Genomic DNA, 19,397 nt, shown 5'->3' with positions numbered 1-19,397 from the left:
ACTTTCCTCATTCCTTTATCCTCCCATTTTTAGTTGCTTCAAACCTGATAGAGACAGTATGAAAAAAATTATAGGCCAACATCCCTTCCATCAATGCAAAAGTTCTAGAAAGCATGCTAACCAATAGAACCCAACAATACCATATTTTAAAAAAATGATACGCCATGGCCAGATGGGATTTATTAAAGGAATACAAGATTGTTTCAATATTAGGAAATCAATTAATATAATATACAATGTTAATAGATCTAAGGAGGAAAATTATATGAATATCTCCATAAGTACTTTATTATTATTATTCCATATATATATATATATATATATATATATATATTTTTTTTTTTTTTTTTTTTTTTTTTTTTTTAGAGAGAGAGACAGAGACAGAGACAGAGACAGAGCATGAACAGGGGAGGGGAAGAGAGAGACACAGAATCTGAAGCAGGCTCCAGGCTCCGAGCTGTCAGCACAGAGTCCGATGCAGGGCTTAAACTCATGAACAATGAGATTATGACCTGAGCCGAAGTCAGACACTTAACCAACTGAGCCACCCAGGCATCCCTCTCCATAGGTACTTTTAAAGGCTGTGATAAATAAACACTTAAGAAAATAGAAGTTTCAATGGATACATTAAATAAAGTCCCAAAGCTAGCATTTTCTTTTTTTTTTAATGTTTATTTTTTGAGAGAGAGAGAGAATGAGAGCAGGGCAGGGACAGAGACAGAGAGAGACCAAGATAGAGACAGAGGATCCAAAGCAGGCTCTGCACTGAGAGCAGAAAGCCCAGTGCAAGTCTTGAACTCACAAACTGAGAGGTCATGACCTGAGCCAAAGTCAGAGGCTTAACCGACTGAGCCACCCAGGCACCCCTAAAGTTAGAATTTTCTTAAGGGGGAAACTTACTAGAGGTACCTCCACTAATATTAGGAACAGGTAGGGATGCCTACCATCTCCGCTACTATTCAATATTGTACTGGAAGTATTAGAAAATGCAATTAAACAAGAGAAAGTGATTAGAGGAATAAGAACTGGAGAAGAAAAAGTAAAATTCTACTTACAGGTAATGTATACTTAGAAAGTCCTGGAGAGGGGTGCCTGGGACGCTCAGCCAGTTAAGTGCCCAACTCTTGATTTCAGTTCAGGTCATGATCTCACAGTTTTGTGAGTTCAGGCCCTGAGTTCAAGCCCCATGTTGGGCTCTTCACTGACAGTGCGGAACTTGCTTGGGATTCTCTGTCTCCCTCTCTCTCTGCCCCTCCTCTGCTCATGCTGTCTCTATCTAAATAAGCAAACTTAAAAAAAAAAAAGAAAAATATAAGAAAACCCTGGAGAATCAATAATAAAACACATTCAAACAATTCAGTAAGGATTCTTTGTAACAGGATATAAAATTAGCATACAAAAATCAGTAGGAGCAATAGTAGAGAAAATCCCATTTATAATAGCAACAAAGAAGACAAAATAATAAGAAATATGCAAAACCTACATGAGAAAAAGCATTCCTGAAAGACACAAAAGTAGTCTTTTTTTTTTTTTTTTTTTTGAGAGAGAGCGCGCGCATGAGTGTGGGAGAGGGGTAGAGGGAGAGAGAGAATCTTAAACAGTCTCCACACTCAGCGTAGAGCCCGACACAGGGCTTGATCCCACAATGCTGATATCATGACCTGAGCTGAAATCAAAAGTCGGACACTCAACCAACTGAGCCAACCAGGTGCTCCCAAAAGTAGTCTTGAACAAATGAATGAACATTCTTTGTTCTTGGATAGGACAGTTCAAGATTCTAAAGATGTCAGTTATATGTAAGGTAATTAAAAAATATAATGAAACCCCATCAAAAATACTAAGTGTTTTTAAACTGGACCTAGAGGATTTGATACAAGGCTCATGGGAAAATAAGCATGCAAATTCCGATCAAAATCCCAACAACATTTTTTGCAAAAATAGAAAAATCCATCCTAAAATTCATATGGAATCTCAAGGGACCCAAATAGCCAACCGATCTTAAAAAAGAACAAAGTGGGAAGACTCACACTTCCTGATTTCAAAACTTACTGTAAAGCTGCAGTAATCAAAACAGTATACTGCTGGCATAAAGACATATAGACCAAAGGAATAGAATAAATAGTTCTGAAATAACTTCTGGAATATATATGGGTCAAATGATTTTTTACAGGGGTGCCAAGACCATTTAGTGGGGGAAAGAACAGTCTTTTCCACACATTGTGCTGAGAAAACTGGATATCCACATGCAAAAGAAGAAAGTTGGACTCTTATGTAATACCATATACAAAAATTAACTCAAAATGGATCAAAACTCTAATGTAAGAGCTAAAACTATAAAACTCTTAGAACACATCGGGAAAAGCTTCATGATACTGGACTTGGCAATGATCTCCTGGCTATGACAAAGGGAACAAAAGAAAAAAAAGACAAATCAGAATTCAGCAAAAGAAAAGCCTTGTGTCCTGGTAACATAAAGGACACGATCGACAGAATAAAAAGGCAAACCATGAAATGGGAGAAAGTATCTCATATCTGATAAGGGATTGGTATCCAGAATGTATAGACAACTCATAACACTCAACAACAAAAACCAAACAACTAGATTCAGATATGGGCAAAGATTGTTAATAGACATTTCTCCAAAGAAGGATCTACAAATGGCCAATAAACACATGAAAAGATGCCAACATCACTAATTGTTAGAGAAATGCAAATTAAAACCAAAATGGAATACCACTTCACATCCATTTGGATGACTATTATACAGAGAAAACAACAAGAAAAGAAACGTTGGGTGAGGATGTGAAGAAATTCGAACTTTTGCGCCCTGCTGGTGAGAATATAAAACAGTGCAGCTGCTAAGGCAGCTGGATGATGGTGTCCCAAAAATTAAAAATAGGGCTTTGCAAATACTGCTGACGCCACCAAGAGCTGCCCTGTGCCACCCCGTCACGGTCAACTCCGTGATGGTCTTCGACATTTGCCATCAACCATGAGCCCTTGGGCCACGTATCCTTTGAGCCATTTGCAAAGTTCCAAATATAGCCAAAAACTTTTGTGCTCTGAGGACTGGAGCAAAATGGATTTGCTTATAAAGGTTCCTGCTTTCACAGAATTATTCCAGGGTTTATACGCCAGGGTGGTGGCTTCACATGTCATAACAGCACTGGTAGCGAGTCCATCTAGAGGGAGAAACCTGATGATGAGAATTTCATCCTGAAGCACACAGATCCTGGTGTCTCATCCACGGCAATTGATGGACCCAACACAAACAGTTCCCAGTTTTTCATTCACACTACTAAGACTGAATATTTGGGTGGCAAGAATGTGACCTTTGGCAAGGTGAGAGAGGGCATAAATACCATGGAAACCAAGGAGTGCTTTGGGTCCAGTGATGGCAAGACCAGCAAGAAGCTCACCATTGCCAAGTGTGGACAACCCTAATAAATTTGATGTGTGCTTTCTCTTAACTACAAGACTGTTCCTTCTCCCATATGCTCATAATAGCCTATAATCAGTGCTCTCACTGCAGCTCTTTGGTTCCGTGTTTTCCTTACCCCCCTTCAAATCTAGTTAGATTGCAGAGTTAACATTATGATTATGAAATAACATAATGCTGTTTACAACAGCAACGAATAGAATTATCATATGGATAGCTAGTCCACTTCTGGGTATACACCCACAAGAACTGAAGGTAGGGACACAAGGAGAGATTTGTACACCTATACTCGCATTGTGCACAAGAACCAAAAGATGGAAGCAGCCCAAGTGCCCATCAACAGATGAAAGGATACCTAACATGCAGTACTTGCATACAATGGAACATTAAAAGGAATTTTTTTCCTTTGAATGGAAAGAGATTCCGACGCACACTACAACGTGATGAACCGAGAAGACACTGTGCTCAGTGAAATAAGCCAGACACAAAAGGTCAAATCCTGTACGATTCACAGAGACAGAAGGTAGAACGGTGGTTGCCAGGGACTGGAGGGCAACGGGAATAGGGAGTTACTGTTTAACGAGTACAGAGTTTCGCAAAGTTCTGTGGATGGATGGTGGTGATAGTTGCACAACAATGTGAATGCACTTAATTCCACTGATCTGCACACTTAAAAATGGTTAAAATGGTAATTTTTACATTATGTCTATTTTGCCATAGTTTTAAGAAATAACTAGTTAAAACAAACAAATAAAACATGCCAGAATAGCCAAGAAAACACTGAAAGGGAAAAGCTACAAAAGTGGGGGCTGGTCCTACAAGACATTAAAAAATACTGTAAAACATCCATAATTAAACCACAGTTCAACTGCACAAATAGACAAATGGGACAGTGGAAGAGAGCAGAAAGTCCAAACATAGACCTGACTGCATCTGAAAATTACTGTATGAAAAAGGTAGCATCTTGAATCACTGGGACACAGATGGAGGTTTTAATAAATGCTGATGGGTGTTTAATAAACCACTTAATAAATGCTGGTCATTTAGAAAAAGATAAAATTGGATCCATACCACATACCATACATAAGGATGGGCTCCTGGGTGGCTCAGTTGGCTAAGAGTTCAACTCTTGATTTTGGCTCAGGTCATGATCTCACATTCATGAGACAGAGCTCTGTATCAGCTCTGGGCTGAAACCATGGAGCTTGCTTGGGATTCTCTCTCTCTCTCTCTCTCTCTCTCTCTCTCTCTCTCTCTCTCTGCCCCTCCCACACTATTGCTCACATTCACTCTCTCTCTCTCTCTCAAAAATAAATAAATAAACATTAAAAAATAAGGATGGAACAAGGATATGAAACCATGTAAGTACTAGAAGAAACCCTCACGGTGGGGAAAGGCCATCTAACTGTGACTCAAAATCCAGATGTAATAGAAGAGATGATTAACAACATTGATTAGATAAATATTTTACAAGTTATATTACAAAAATTACCACAAGCAAAGTCAAAATACAACTGACAAACCAGGAGAAAATATTTACAACATACATCACAGATGAAGGATATCCCTAATACAGAAAGAGCTCAAAATCAGAGGGAGGAAAAGCCCAAAAGCCTGAGAGAAAAAAATGGGCAAAAGACACGAATAGACGAGTCACAAAAATACGTAAAAGGTGCCCTTAATCACATGAAAAGATGGAAAACACGTATCAGACTGATTTACCTTACTTATCTTCCAGACTGGCAGAAAATCACACAGCATGACAACAGACTCTTGGCAAGGCTGTGGGGGGAATGGCGCTCACACACTGCTGGCAGGTAAGTGAGATGGCACAACGCTTGCGGAGGGAAATTTGGCAACAGCTGAAAAATTACATCTGCTCTTATCTTTTGACCTAGCAATCCTGCTTCTCGCAATTTACCCTGAAGCTATCCCCAGGACAATATGAACATATAAATGCACAGGGTTTTTCACTGCAGTACTGTTTGTAATCGCAAACGGTCGGAAATGACCTAAATGCCTATATATTAGAGAACGGTTGAGTGAATGATGGTACAGGGCACATTCACACAATAGACTACTATGCAGCCATAAAAAAAGGATGAAGGAAATCTCAGTGAACGAGTAGGGATTGATGTCCAGGATGTATGTAAGTGAGAAAGGCAAAGGACAAAAGGGTATCTACAGTGTGCTGCCCTTCAAGTAAGAAGGAATGGTGTATAAGAAAATATACATGCTCATTTGTACAAGAAGAAATACAGAAAGGATAAGCCGGAAGCTAGTGCTACTGGTTAACTATGGGCATGTGGTGGGGACAGGGTGGACAGGGAAGATGTGGATAGGATACAATGAATGGGGGTGGAGAGTGACAGATCCGAGGATACCTTTATGAATACTACGTATCAGTGAGAGAAACAGATACACAGAATATATACATTATATACATAAAACAAATGGACCACCACCACATTGTATTTCATCAAATAAACATATCCCACTGAAGGGGGTGGAGAACTAAACCAAGTCGCTTGAATATAGCGACATTAATACTAAATGCCCCCAGGGTAAAGAGACAAAACCTTACTTAGTAAGGTTTTTCTTCCAAAGAGTATGAATTAGCAGTTTGAAATTACTTTCTGTATATTCTAGGACTGAGCAAATAAATATACTATGAACAATGGGAGCTAGTTTTCTTCTAGAAGTAAGAAATATGTATAAGTGAGAGTGAGCCATGTGGTGTTGGGGTCAATTTGAAGGTATCATTAGGAATCCATGGTTTTTAACAGACAGAAAGAATTAGACATGGGTGGGTGTGTGGGGGGGGGGGGGGTGTAATATGCAATTTAATGCAATTTAATGCAATGTAATATAATAATAGTATAACATAGTATAATAATATATATATATTCCCCAGATTTGTCTGGCCTAAGAGCCTCACAGCAATGATTTCCCAGTAGCAATGAGCATATCTAACGCCCAGATCTTGGTTTTTAAACTCCCCCACTGAAAGGAACCAGGGGTTCTTGGAGAAATAGCTGATTTCAGGGCTGGGTCTGGAGAAGTACAAGATGAGCCCAGCACTTCTTGCTATGCCCCAAATTAAAGACATACTCAAAGAACGATAGGAATATATCAGCTTGAGGAGGCTCTCTCTGGCCAAATCTGGGACAATTTGGGCACCAAAATAAAAAACAGTAGTAACAGGTTCTGTCCCTTTGAATAAGAATCCATGAGTTGATACTGATAATGAGAGATCTGGAGATGAAAAAGACATGACTTGGGGCCAAGAAGTCCACAGTGCAGTGGGCAACGTGGCCCACAGGTGAGCACGGAGGGAGCATTGCCCCCTGGGCTCCTGGAGGAAGTGGGCATAATGAAGGGTCTAGTGGAGACTCACGAGGGCCCTTTGCGCATCCGGGGTGTGCTCATGGCCCACTGCTTGATCTTGCTCAGGCTCTGCTCATTGATGAGCTGGTGGCCCTCAGAGGGCATGCAGTCCACGTACAGATTGTATAGCAGCAGAGCCTCTGTGTTCTTGCGCAGGGCGTTGGCCTGGACCACACGCTGCGTGAACACGCGTGGGTCCTCAGCGCAGAAGAGAAGCTGGATCCGAGGCACCCAGTACTGGCAGGCGAGGAGGGGGTGCCTTCCTGGGGCCAGGTGGGAGAGAAAAGGGAACACACAACACAGTCAGACTCTCTAGGCTGGAACACTGGGCTCTAGCCTGACTCTGCTACTGATGCATGGTGGCCCTGCACAAGTGGGTTCTCTCTTCTGACACCCTGTCACATCTGCAGAATGGGTATGACAACACTCCTCTCCCTGCCCACCTCACAGTTGGCCATGGATGGATGTGAAAGTGCTTTGTAAACCATAAAGATCTGTGCACAGACAAACAGTCACACAGGGGCGGCTGCTGAAGTGCCCACTCCTCGCTGCCACACTCAAGGTAAACATCACTAACTGATGGGCCTTGGATGCCTTCTCTGCATCATGTTGCAAGTGGTACCATCAGCTGCTCAGGGCAGGCATATCCAATAATGGCCATTTGCCCTTCCTGGGGTCTCTCTCTGAATGATGGGTCCTCTGGTTTTCACTGGCCAGGGGACAGACAGCCACAGGACATACAGAGCAAGGAAGAATTCAGGCCTGATGTGGCTGTGCCATGGGTGGGGGGTGGCCTCAGTCATGGTCCTGAGTGGGGGGTCTGCATGGGGTGGGGCAGAGAGCCTGTACCTTCAGCGGTGACCCCTCCATTCAGAATGGGCTTCCCCGTCTCATCTCGCACCAAGCCGTTCTCATCTGTCTTGTGTACCAGGTACAGCTTCTTCTCCTTGTCATAGTCCACGACACCGACATCGCACCATTCATACTTCAGCTTCCGACTTTTGGGGTCCTCTGAAACAGAAGGGGAACCCACCAGTGCTCTCTGCTGTAGGGTGGGTAGGGGACTCTGTGTGGGCAGCAGGTGCTGGGAACGAGTCTCAGTGGCCACTGGTCTGGCCTCCCTCCCACCAGGATGATCCCTTCTAGCTCCAGCAAAGCAGCAATCCTGCTTCCTCCCAGCTGAGCTGGCCTCTGGGGAACCCCTGGTGGCAGGAGGAGCCAGAAGGACCAGACCCCTCTGTCTCTGTGCTCTGCATGACCCCATCAGGATAGACAGAGACATAGGCCAGCAGGGCTAGAACGGGAGGCAGGAAAGCCCCAGGCACACAGAGACCTGGTGAGGATGTAGTTGTGAAGCTCATCATGTCTGAACTGGACCCCTTCAAAGTGACCAAGACCAGAGTGAACCCCTTCCCATGGGCTGCATGTGGCAGTTGAACCCTTAGGCCCCTTATATCAGGACAGGTCAGGTCAAGGTAAAAGATTGCTGCCCTGCAGTGGTCCCAAAATGGGCCTCAGGGCCTGTTGGTCAGGATGGGCCTTCCACTCACTTCCTGGACTGCAAGCCTTTGCACTGCTTCTCCAGCTCATCTCCTGCCACCACCTACCCTTTTGTCTCTCCAGCCATACTGCATGTCTGGCTATTCCTGTGACTTTGGAGCTTACTCCTGCCTCAGAGACTGCATTGGCTATGCTCTCTGACTGGAACAGTCTTTGCTCAAGTCACCTCATTGCTAGTTTGTTCCTTGCTCAAATGGCTTCCCCTCCGAGAAGCATCTCTGCCTCAAAGAGTGCCTTTGCCCCAGGCACCCTCTGACTTGTTAGCCCATTTGTGTCCCTCACAGAGCCTGAAGTCATACTATGTATGCATCCAGTCCTGGTTCTGGTCAGCCTCCTCACACCTTTTAAGGCAGAAGTGCCTTAAAATAAGCTGATGGGTTCTACAGCCTGGGTTGAGGAAGAACAGCTGGAACTCCAAGGAATTGCTAACATGCTGGCTGGATGCTATATGCTTCTCTTTGGAAAATGCTCTTTGGAAAATGCTGACCTGTCTTGGCTCAACTTAGAGAAGATGATGTCACAAGAAGGCACCAGCAGAAAACCAGAGGTCTCTGGCAGAAATGCTCCCTGCCAGCCCCCCTCCCACCAGTGCCACTGCCCAAGGCCAGGGCCCACGTGAAGGAGGGCAAACAGAAGCACTTCCGGGAGGCTGGTACTTGATACATTTAAGGTTAATGCAGCCCCCCCCCCTTCTGGTTTTATTGCCAGGAATTGGAGATCTGGGAACAATTGAGTTAAATTATTTTTGTAATTAAGTCCAAAGTAAAGGGAACATTCTGGGCTTCTTGTCTAGTTCAGAGAAATTGATTCCAGCATTAACATGTTTTTAAATCGAAACATAAACTTACAGCCTGCTCAATGGACTTACTGTGGGGCCCCCTGGAGGCTGAGAAGTCTTAAAACCAACCAGCATGGCTCTCAATCCTGGGCAGAGTCCATGGGGGTTGGGGGGGCACTCCCGGTCCCAAAGCAGCATGTCCACCACGGGGCAGGGAGCAGAGCAGCCCTCAGCCCTGCACAGAGGGGCAGCCAACTCCAACCTCCAACTTCATAACCCAGATCTTCCTCAGATGCTCACTCAGAGGCAGCCAAGGTAGGTCAACCTGGCTCAGTTCCCTACAGCAGCAAACACAGCCCCAGGGCAGATGTGGGGCCAAAGGAGGGACAGACACAGACAAAGCAGAGATACAGCTCATCTGTGGGACATCAGTGCAGGTATGTGTGTTGGGGCGGGGGGAGATAGTGGCTGTGAATGGGTGATGGGAGGTGTGTGAGTATGTGTGGTGAAAACGTGTGTGAAGTGGGGGATGGTGTGTGAGTATGATGGTAAGTGTGCTTGTGAATGTGTGTTTGCAAGCAGGTGTGTAAGCATGAGAATGTGTGTTGTCCATGCAGAGGTGCAAGTTGAGAGGCCATAGGTAAAGCTAGAGCAATGGTGATTTCTAGGTGGCAGGAAGGAAGGCTTGAATTGTGTCCCTTGTACACATTTGAACATTTCCAACAAGCTTGCATATTTTTTATTATCAATAAATCAAAGATTTTTTTAAACACTAGACACCATCCAGCAGTCCCTTCCCCAACCCTCCCACAATGTCATCCCTGGTCCTTGTATTTTTTGACTCTATATGGCCAGCCCCTTAGTCTGTATCCCAGCTGGGAGGCCTCAAAAGGTGGGAGCCCTCCCCTCCCACAGCTGCCAGCCCCTAGGGCAGCCCAGAAGTCAATGGTTGGGCTGCTTGCCAGACAGGGATGGTACAGACCAGGATCCTGCCCCCCACCCATGCCGGCCCTGCTCACCATGACCTAGGATGTCATCAGTGGGCAGGAGGGCTTTTCCAGGGACAGGTTTCCTGTCCTGAGACCCTGGCTCCAAGCCCATGTTGATCCACTCACTGGGAGTCCGGCAATCAAACTCCTCATTGTCAAATACCTGGAAGAAATGGGCAGAGGTCAGGAGGAGGCAGCTCTCCCCTAGAGGGGCCAAATGGGTTGGGTGTGTCAGAAGATGAGGGTGCCTAAGTAAGTCTTCTCAGATGCAGAAGCTACAGACTGAGGGCCATGGGGCTGAATGTCTCCCCCACTATTCATAGGGGCTTGTGGGGTCTGGCTCTGTGAAACCCTGGATCCCCACCCAACCGGCAACCCTGATGCAAGCAGAGGGGTATTTGGGGACTCAGAGCAGGATATGAGCTCTCTCTCCCACTGCCCAAGGATCATCCAGCTCAGGCCCAAGGGAAGAGGTAGACCTTGGATTTTTCTGAGCATTCCACCTACATGCAGAAATGAAGGAGATTCAGGGTAGTCAGGAGGCCACCCTTAGTAGGGTGATGTGGATTCAGCTCTGCCTCCCCACAGGGACCGCCAAGCAAGACATACTCAGGGTCAGGGAGAGGAAGGGCAGGGAGGCTAGTGAAAGCTAGAGCAGGCTATGCTCCCTCTTTCTCCTTCTCGGACCCAGTTTCCCCATCGGTATCCCAAAGGAGCTACAATGAGGCCCTCCTCCACCTCAGTTCCCCCCATCTCAGTGAGTCCAGGAGCAGTGGTCAGGGAGCTCCATATACTACTCCACAGTCCAACTGGGCTGCTTCTGGTGCCTCAAGGTTGGGAGCTGGGGGGACAGAGATTGCATACACAGGTTCCCCAGGCTCCCAAGCAAAAAGCAGAGTCAGCATCTCAGGGGTTCTGGGGCCCCTTCTGTCCCAGCCTAGGATGATCAAAACCCCTGGCGGGAAGGTCCAATTATGCTTGACAAGTGAGTGCTTATGATTCCCACAGATCCCCTTTCGGGTCTGATCTCTCGGCCGGGGTCCTGTACCCCTCCCACCCACCCTTCCCCCCACTGCTGACCATCAGCTTGCTATGGAAACTAGGCTCACCTTCAGTGGGAGGTAGATGGGAAAGAGCGGGTCATGGCCCTGCTCAATGGTCTGGGGGTGGTGGGGGTCTGGGTGCCTGGGCATGAGCTTGTCAGAGTCGATGCCCTCATGAGCCAGTAACTGCTCGATGTCCAGACTCAGGTACAGCCGCTTCCTCCTGGCCGAGGGGGGACAAGGGAATCTCATGACAGCTCAGCTCATCTGAGATGGCTTCATGGATGCCAGCAAGGGTCCACAGGGTCGTGGTGGATAAGAGTGTGGCCCAGGGATGCCTCCAGGGCCCCCCACCCCTCTGGAATTCATCAGGAAGTAGTGTGGTAGCTGGGGCTGATGTCTTGGGCCCCGGCTGCCCTGTGTCTGTCTGGTACTTCCACTACATTGACCTAAATGCCACCCTCCCCAATCCTACAGCAAGGAAAGCAGTTTGTTCCTATAAAGAAACCAAAGGGTGAGGCGCCTGGGTGGCTCAGTCAGTTAAGCATCCGACTCTTGATTTCAGCTCAGGTCATGATCTCATGGTTTGCGAGTTCAAGCCCTCTGCACCGACAGCAGGGAGCCTGCTTGGGATTGTCTCTCTGTGTGTCTCTCAAAATAAATAAATAAAACTTAAAACAAAAACAAAAAATAAAGCAAAGGGTACAAGATTTGCACACAGGCCCATTTTAGTAACCTCTGCCATGAATATGGTCACCTAGTAGCCTGCTGTCCCTCGCTCCTTGACTTGGGTGAATGCCGCCCCCCCAAAGGAATGGGCCCTCCCACTGCCAACCTGGCCATACCTCTCAATCTCAATCTTTCGGGGGCACTGGCCTGGCAGCACCAGGAAAGGCACCTGCACCTTGGGCTCGTAGGCCTGCAGTGGGAAGTCAGTCTGGGTGAGCACCCGGGTGGTGGACTCGAAGCGCTGCTGTTCCAAATGTTCCTCGAAGCCTTCAGGAATCTCAAAACTTCTGACTGCAGGCAAAGGCACAGGCAGGAGTGTCAGGGGCTCAGGCCAGAGCCCAATACGCCCCAAGACAAAGCGCTAGGTACTGGGTATAAGCGCCCTGGGGCAAGGGAAGCTCAGAGCTTGCCTGTGGCTGGCAGTGGCGACAAGAAGCCAGATTTGGCACCAGGCACCCAAGGGAGGGCAAGTCTGGAGGGACAAGGGCCTCCAGAGGGTGTGTTTTGGTCTTGCTTTTCCTCATGTGGATGGGGATGCAGAGCTGCCGAGCATCCCCACCCCACCCCACTATGAATGGTAGGAGCACCCCACAACCCTTAGATCTGTACTCTGTAAGCATTTTCTGGGCCACAGATGTCTGTGAGACGGTACAGCCCAATAGACTGGATCCTCAGCTCACCGCACAAATGCACATACATGTGATATTTCCTGAGCCACTTCTGGGGCTTCACAGACCCCATGAGGTCCGTGGGCACTGAGAGGACTAATCTGGGCAGTGTCAGCAAGGAGCCAGGCCTCTCCTGGGGCTGGGGAGGAGAGGCAGACAGCTGGGACCTCTGAGTCTGATCGAAGCAGGTATCCTGTCTGCCAGCCAGGTGGGAGGGCTCCCACCTGATTCCTCACTCAGGGCCCCACCCACCTTGCTGCTTCTCCTGGAGCCACCCTATTCTCCCCTCTGCCACCGGAGACTGCCCCACACTCTGCAGTCCTGCCCCAGTCCTTACAGGACTCAGCGCAGAGCCTGGGAGGAGAGTCCTCATTCAGCAGAGATCTTCTGGGCACTTTCCCATGCCAGGCCCTATTCTAGACACTGGGGTCCCAGCAGGGAAAACTCAGACACAGCCCTGGCCTTCTCCAAGCTCATGTTCCAGGGGAGGTAGAAAAGGTAATTTATACATGTGAAAACCCTAGTGTCCCCAGCTGGGCAGAGAACTGATACCCTGGCCCTCAGCAGCCTCACCCACTGTGGTGCCCTTGTCACAGCTCAGCTAAGAGGAACATAAGGTGTGGTTCACTGAGCACTAACCGTTAGCTTGGCCCTTGCAAAGCACCTTATATCTTGTTACCCCCATTTTATAGCTAAGGAAACTGAGATCCTGAGCCAAGTAGAAACAATCTAAGACCAGAGGTCTTGCTTCTAAATGGCACCCACTCATCCACCCTGCCCTTCTAGGCACTGACCTTTTGGAGTAAACTTGTCAAGGTCGGCCTGCCGCAGGAGATCTTGGTTCATGCAGGGACCACGGCATACTTCCTAAAACCAAATCCCAGAGCTCTAAGGGGGTATAAACATCCTGGGGACAGGCAGGACCTGGGAGGGACCACAAGGCCAAGTGTCGCCCCCAAGCCCACCGGGGAACACCCAAGGGCACGGGAATGGGGCAGAACAGTGAGTTTCCACAATTCCTCATTCAGAGGCCATAGTGGGCAACAAGCTCCAGCCACTTGGGACACCCCTGACCTCACCCCCTTCTGATCCTGCACAGCTCCCTCCTCACTCTAAGAACACTCCTGCTGTGTCTGGGAGCTGAGCCACTAGATGGAGGGACCACAAGGCCAGCAGGTGTCTCTGTGCATGTCTCCCCCACCAAGGGTGACTCTGGCACCCCCAGCATAGTGGGGATCCATGGATCTTTGCCCTAACCCTCTTGGCCTATCCTAGTTAGAACTTTCCTAAGGCTGTCCAGGACTACGGGGCTCTTTGAACTCTCCCCTGGTCATCACCTGTCTATACTCCCCCTACCCCAAGCCTCCATCTGTCCTCTCACAGTCTCTCCTCCTTCTCTACACAGGCCATGGAGCCTGTCAGGGTTCCCAAGCCTCTGTACCTTCTGTTCCCCATGCCTGGAACACACCTCCTCCCAGCCACCCAGTAAACACACAGTATGCCACTTTGTCCAAGGACCCCCTACCCAATCAGAGCTGGGGGACAATTCCCCCACCAAAGTCATTGTCCCATGACAATAGGGACATGGATGTCTTGTCCTCACTGTCACCAGTGCTCAGTCCAGGGCCTGTCACATAAGAGATATTCAGTAATGAATTGTTGAATGAATGGGCAAATGGATGGAGGGACAGATGGACAGATGATCAGAAGGATGGATGGGTGGGTGGATGGTGGGTGGATGGATGGATGGACAAATTATTAGACACAGATGGCTAGATGGATAAATGAACAAATGGACTGATGGCAAGATGGATGGGTGGAAGGAAGCAAGGAAGGAAGGGTGACTGGAACCCACAAGAGGGTTTGGGCTTGGTAGGGGACAGCTACCACACTCACCCCCATTTGATCCAAGCTTCCAGGGCTGAGGATGTCAGAGTAGTACCCACGCTGCTTCATCAGGGGGTACTTCTTATCAGTGCCTGTCAGGGGCAACTTCTGGGGCTGCCCCAAGACTGAGAGCGTGGGTGGGGGCAGGGGTAAAGGCAGGGTATTGGGGTCAGGGCTTAGAGCCTTGGAGCCAAAATCTGGTCCCAGAAGAATCTTCCCCAGGTTATACTCTAGGTCTGCCTGGGTCCTCTTCAGGTTACACTCTTGGCCTGCAGGAGTACTGCTGCACTCTGGGCTCTGAGGGGTCCTTCCTGGGCTGTAGCCTTCTCTGTTAGGCTGCTCCATGCTGCTTCTTGAGGCGCTCCTAGGAGAAGATACTGGCATCACTGGGCCCTTGCTGGCTTCTGTTCAGCCCCCAGGGGCACCGGGACACAGGGATGCCTCATCTGCATCCTGCAACCGGCCACAGCTTGCCACACAGAGGGTGGAGAGGGAGGAAGTGGTCTCCTAATTTGGACAGACACAGACACGCAGTGCCAGGCAGGTCCCACCAGGAGACAACAGGGCCTTCCCTGGATGTGGCATGTGAGAAATGAGCCCCCAGAGTCAGGGGCGGAGTGAGGGGAGTCAGGGAAGCTCTGCAGATGCCCCCACTCCAGTGCGTCCTTCTACACCTGCTCACCCCCTCTCCTCCATGTTAGACAGCAAGGCCTGGTTACTCACAAAGGAGACGAGGAGGGTGGCCCAGAGTTCACTCAGTGAAAGGCCCTGTTTGGTTTTCCCCAAAATGACTTTCAGCAGGAGGCAATCCTGGTGCCCCAGCCCAACTGAACTGCCCTGTCTCTCCCTACTGTGAGGTGCTGGGCCACGCGCTGTCTCCCCCACCTGTGTCTGCCCCACACCATAACCCAGGAACCAGAGGACTAAATGGTCTCCCTGGAGGGATCCTGACCTTCCCGTGACCCACAGATCCCGCTGTTACAGAAGGGTATTCAGCTGCCCTGGCTCTCAGGGTCAGTTCAGCTCATGCAATGCATCCCCTTGCGTCTCCCCAACAGGAACAGCACATGTACCACGGGGCTGCATACACATCCACCATCCCAGGGACAAGGGTTTGCAGAACTTTTACTACAGGCTGAGCAAGCCCTTGCCAAGCCGCTCTTGCTTTTGGCTACCTCAAAACGTATCACTGGGGGAAATCCTTGGTCAGGGCAGGGTTATAAGAGATTTGGACAAGGGTATGGTGATGAAGAGGTTTTCATGTAATGCAGGTACAAAAATAAAAAGGGAGTGAGTCTATAATTATCTCAATAACAATGTCATTTAAAAAGAGAGGGTATCTTGTTACAAATAGAAAGGGAGGGAGGCAAACCGTAAGAGACTCTTAAATACAGAGAACAAACTGAGGGTTGGTGGGGGAGGGGTGGGGAAGAGGAGAAAATGGGTGATGGGCATTGAGGGGGGCACCTGTTGGGATAAGCACTGGGTGTTGTATGTAAGCAATGAATCATGGGAATCTACCCTCAAAACGAAGAGCACACCATATACACGGTATGTTAGCCAACTTGACGATAAATTATATTAAAAATAAATAAATAAATAAACAAACGAACAAATCTTTAAAAAAATAAATAAATAAAGAAGAGAGGGTATCTTAACAAAAGAATACCCTGACCCAAGCGTCACCCTCTCCTCTGGCCCCATCCCATTTCCCAACCCCTGCACACTACGACAAAGCAGCCAGGAGTTCACGGTACAAGCCGCTCTGTTGGCTGGGTGTTTCGTGCCCTGTTGTCTCCATTTTAAGCATGCCTGGCTGGTGTAGGCTTCCTGTTGGATCACTGCAGGGTAATCCTGTCTGGACTGACCTGAAAGGCGGGCTGGGCAGCCAGGACTGTCTGGATCAAAGCTACCCAGCAGTGCTGAAGCAGCCTGAAGTGCTGAGTCCATTTGTAAGAAGGAGGTGGTGAGCTGGCAAGACCACTTTAGGGCCCATGAAAGGCCAGATAGGGCTCTGGCAGGAAGGCCCAAACTCTGAGCCCAGAGGCTGACCAGTTTCTAACCAGTGTCCTACTAGAACTCGGCTCCCTGAACCCATTCCCTGGTAGTCAGCCACCTCATGGGGCAGGCCCTAAAAACAATGTTGAGTTTGGCCTACCCATCTGACAGTCACCAGCCCTTCCCAGAGCACCCTAACGGACAGAGGACCCACTGGGGCTCAGCTCCATCATGGCTGCAAACCCAAAGATGTCTGCTCATCTTTGAACAAAATCACCAAACAGGGCAGTTCTTGGAGAGGCGGGGTCCCCACTCCACAGGAGGGCATCCCACTCCCTGGTTTCCCCAGCTCTCAAATGTGCTTGAATATGTTGGGCTGCTGAACTGGTGTGTCATCAGGCTCAGCCAAGATGACAGATGCAGAAATGTCCAGGAAAGCACAGTGTTACTGGAGGCAAAAGGAGCCTGTGTTGGGTTTTTTTTTTCTCCCATGAGCCAACTCCCTCCAAGAAGTCTGGCAGTGGGGGATCCATACAGACATGTTCCATGAAGGAAGGCACGAGAGCAAGCTGCAAACTCAGAATCCTGTCTCTCCTCCATCCCTCAGCCCTTTACAAAGATCCACGGCTCCCTTCCCATCCCACCCCAGCTCTAGGCACCTGTGCATTGCTGGTGTGCACAGGACCTGTGACAGATACACAGACAGATCCACCTCTGTCTCCTATCAGCCCCACCAGTGATGGCTGCCTCTATGTGGGAATGAGTGGGGCTGGTAAGAGGGTGAGTACATGGTTACCAGCAAGCCTCTGCTGCTCACTCTGGGCACTCTCCCCTCTTACATGAGGAAACTGACCAGTAAGATGGCAGGGGTGGCCCCAGCAGACACAGTGTGTGGGAATGGTGAATGCTATTAGGGGCTTACATGTAGTTTGTGCAACATCTCGTTCAAACCTCTGAGGTGAGAACTGAGACTATCCTCATTTCTCAGAGGTAGGGCAAATGAGGTTCAGAGAGGTTAAGGGACCTGTGCAAGTTCAGCCAGCCAGCAAGAGGCACAGGTGGAATTTAAACCGAGGCATTCTTTCTCCCCAGTCAGACCACCTGGGAGTTCTAATTGCTTGAGTCAGAAGAAGCTTCAGGTTGGATTCAGTGACATTCAACCCCGTGTGACCCAACCACCCACCAGGCACTGGCTGGATGGACACAAATGAACAAGGGGGTTTGATCCTCACGACACATACTACTACCATCACCAATCCACAAACAAGGAAATGAAGGTCCAGAGAAGTCAAGAAACTTGCAAAGGACACACAGCCAAGAACTGACAGAACCAGAAGGGAAACTGAGGTCTTCACTTCTGGCTGACCCAAAGATCCATGTCCCTAAGCAACACCACAGTGGTTCTCAAACTGCACCAAAGAGCCCTGAGGTTCTTTGGTGAGTGCTTGTGGGGAGGAGGGCCAAAGCAGAAGAAATTCAGAGCCACCCAACCTTGGATTCAGCAAAGACCCTGTATCTGTTTCACATACCAGGTTCTGTGTAAGGTGTCATCTAATAGATCTGTGGCTTAAAGGATTTTTGAAGTCTCTTCCCTTGTGGGGGCTACCTGGCAAACACTACTACTGTGGATGGCAATAACCCTGACAGGCGTGGGGTTCTCTCCGCCTTTTTGGAGTACTCACCTAATGTGAGCCCCTCTGTGCTCCCACATCTGTCTGAGGCTCTTCCCTCCAGCGAACACCTCCCTGTATTGTATGTGCGCATCTATCCTCCCTGCCAGGTGATCGTGAGAGCTGCAAATTCAGGAATTCGGGGGTGACGTTGGTCTCTGGAACCTCAGCACCTAGCACAGAACTGGCACAGGCTTGGCACAGAGTAGGTGCCTCAAAGGTGTCTGCCAAATGATTTCATGAGTGAGAAAAGTAAGGAAAGAAAGCTGATGTCTGTAACGAGTCTGTGAGATAGGGACGGCGGTGCTCTGAGGATTTGCAGATGGGGACATGGAGGACTATGGCTGCAGTTGGCATCAGGAGAGGGACTGTGTGGCTGATAAGGACTTAGGCTCCTTGCCTGCAGGGGCCTTCCACAGGGCGGGGAGTTGTGGCTACATTCTCCGCGTGTGGGGCGGGGGGAGGGCAAAAAGTCAGTCTAGTAAGTACAGGGCTTACCCGGAAGGTTGTTTAAAAGTGTCTCCCACTCCTTTCCCCCTGGCCGAGGCTCAGGAAACTGAATGCGCAGTCAGAGACAGGAATGTGGACCCTGGGCCGGAAGGGAGTCCTCCTTCCCGTCCACTCGCCTTCTGTGCCTTATCGAGGTGCCCCTGCCCCTGCTGGCCCAACCATCCCCCTCGGTGGCCACCGACTTACCGGCTCCAACGAGCAGAGTGCGGTCTGGTGGCCCGTCTCTAGGGAGGGACGCTGGGCCTGTTGCTAAGGGGCGGGATCATCCGCGCGGCGGGCGGGACTTCCGCCCCCGAACGCTCCCCGGGTCTGCAAGTCCCCTCGCCCAACACCACCTACAGGCTGGGACTTGGTTCCTCCCGCCCTGTGCTCCCGTCTTTCCTCGGCGGGATGGGGACAGTGGCCGCCCTCTAGTCTGTCAAACCCAGGCTCCATTACCTGTCTCCCCTCCCTGACTCTTCTAGAGTAAAGAGACAAAACAGCCAAACGCAGGGTAAGGACTTTGATTGAATCCTGGGGAAAATAAATAAAATAACAAGTAAAGTTATGTGAATAATTTGGGGGTAATAATTGAGGAAGTTCATATCTAAGCCACAGCTGTGGGCCAGATGGTCAGATCGCTGCGAAAAGGGTCACTTCTGTTCTCTGGAGGTTCAGCTTGTACAGAAACACACACACACACACACACACACACACACACACACACACACACACACCAGGCTGCAACTCAGCCTCCTCA

The 19,397-nt window shown here is 48.9% G+C and overlaps 1 protein-coding gene across 5 annotated transcripts in view; it reads right to left on the bottom strand.

Annotated features, from left to right (window-relative positions):
* DNAH1 (dynein axonemal heavy chain 1) overlaps positions 1 to 18,952 on the bottom strand; it is a 76,029-nt gene extending 57,077 nt beyond the window's left edge. For all 5 annotated transcript variants that reach the window (XM_053898054.1, XM_053898055.1, XM_053898056.1 and 2 more), the window contains exons 1-8: positions 18,845 to 18,952; positions 14,490 to 14,844; positions 13,388 to 13,460; positions 12,042 to 12,216; positions 11,263 to 11,419; positions 10,184 to 10,316; positions 7,676 to 7,837; positions 6,837 to 7,089 (exon numbers count right to left, since the gene is read on the bottom strand). In XM_053898054.1, coding sequence (XP_053754029.1) covers positions 6,837 to 7,089; positions 7,676 to 7,837; positions 10,184 to 10,316; positions 11,263 to 11,419; positions 12,042 to 12,216; positions 13,388 to 13,460; positions 14,490 to 14,825 — 1,289 coding nt within the window. In that variant the 5' untranslated portion in view covers positions 14,826 to 14,844; positions 18,845 to 18,952. The remainder of the gene's footprint in view (positions 1 to 6,836; positions 7,090 to 7,675; positions 7,838 to 10,183; positions 10,317 to 11,262; positions 11,420 to 12,041; positions 12,217 to 13,387; positions 13,461 to 14,489; positions 14,845 to 18,844) is intronic.
* Positions 18,953 to 19,397: the final 445 nt, after the last annotated feature.

This window comes from Panthera pardus, unplaced genomic scaffold (genome assembly GCF_024362965.1).
Source record: "Panthera pardus isolate Hobbes unplaced genomic scaffold, ASM2436296v1 HiC_scaffold_8, whole genome shotgun sequence".
Lineage (NCBI taxonomy): Eukaryota > Metazoa > Chordata > Mammalia > Carnivora > Felidae > Panthera > Panthera pardus.
This window is presented reverse-complemented; position numbering and strand designations above follow the sequence as displayed.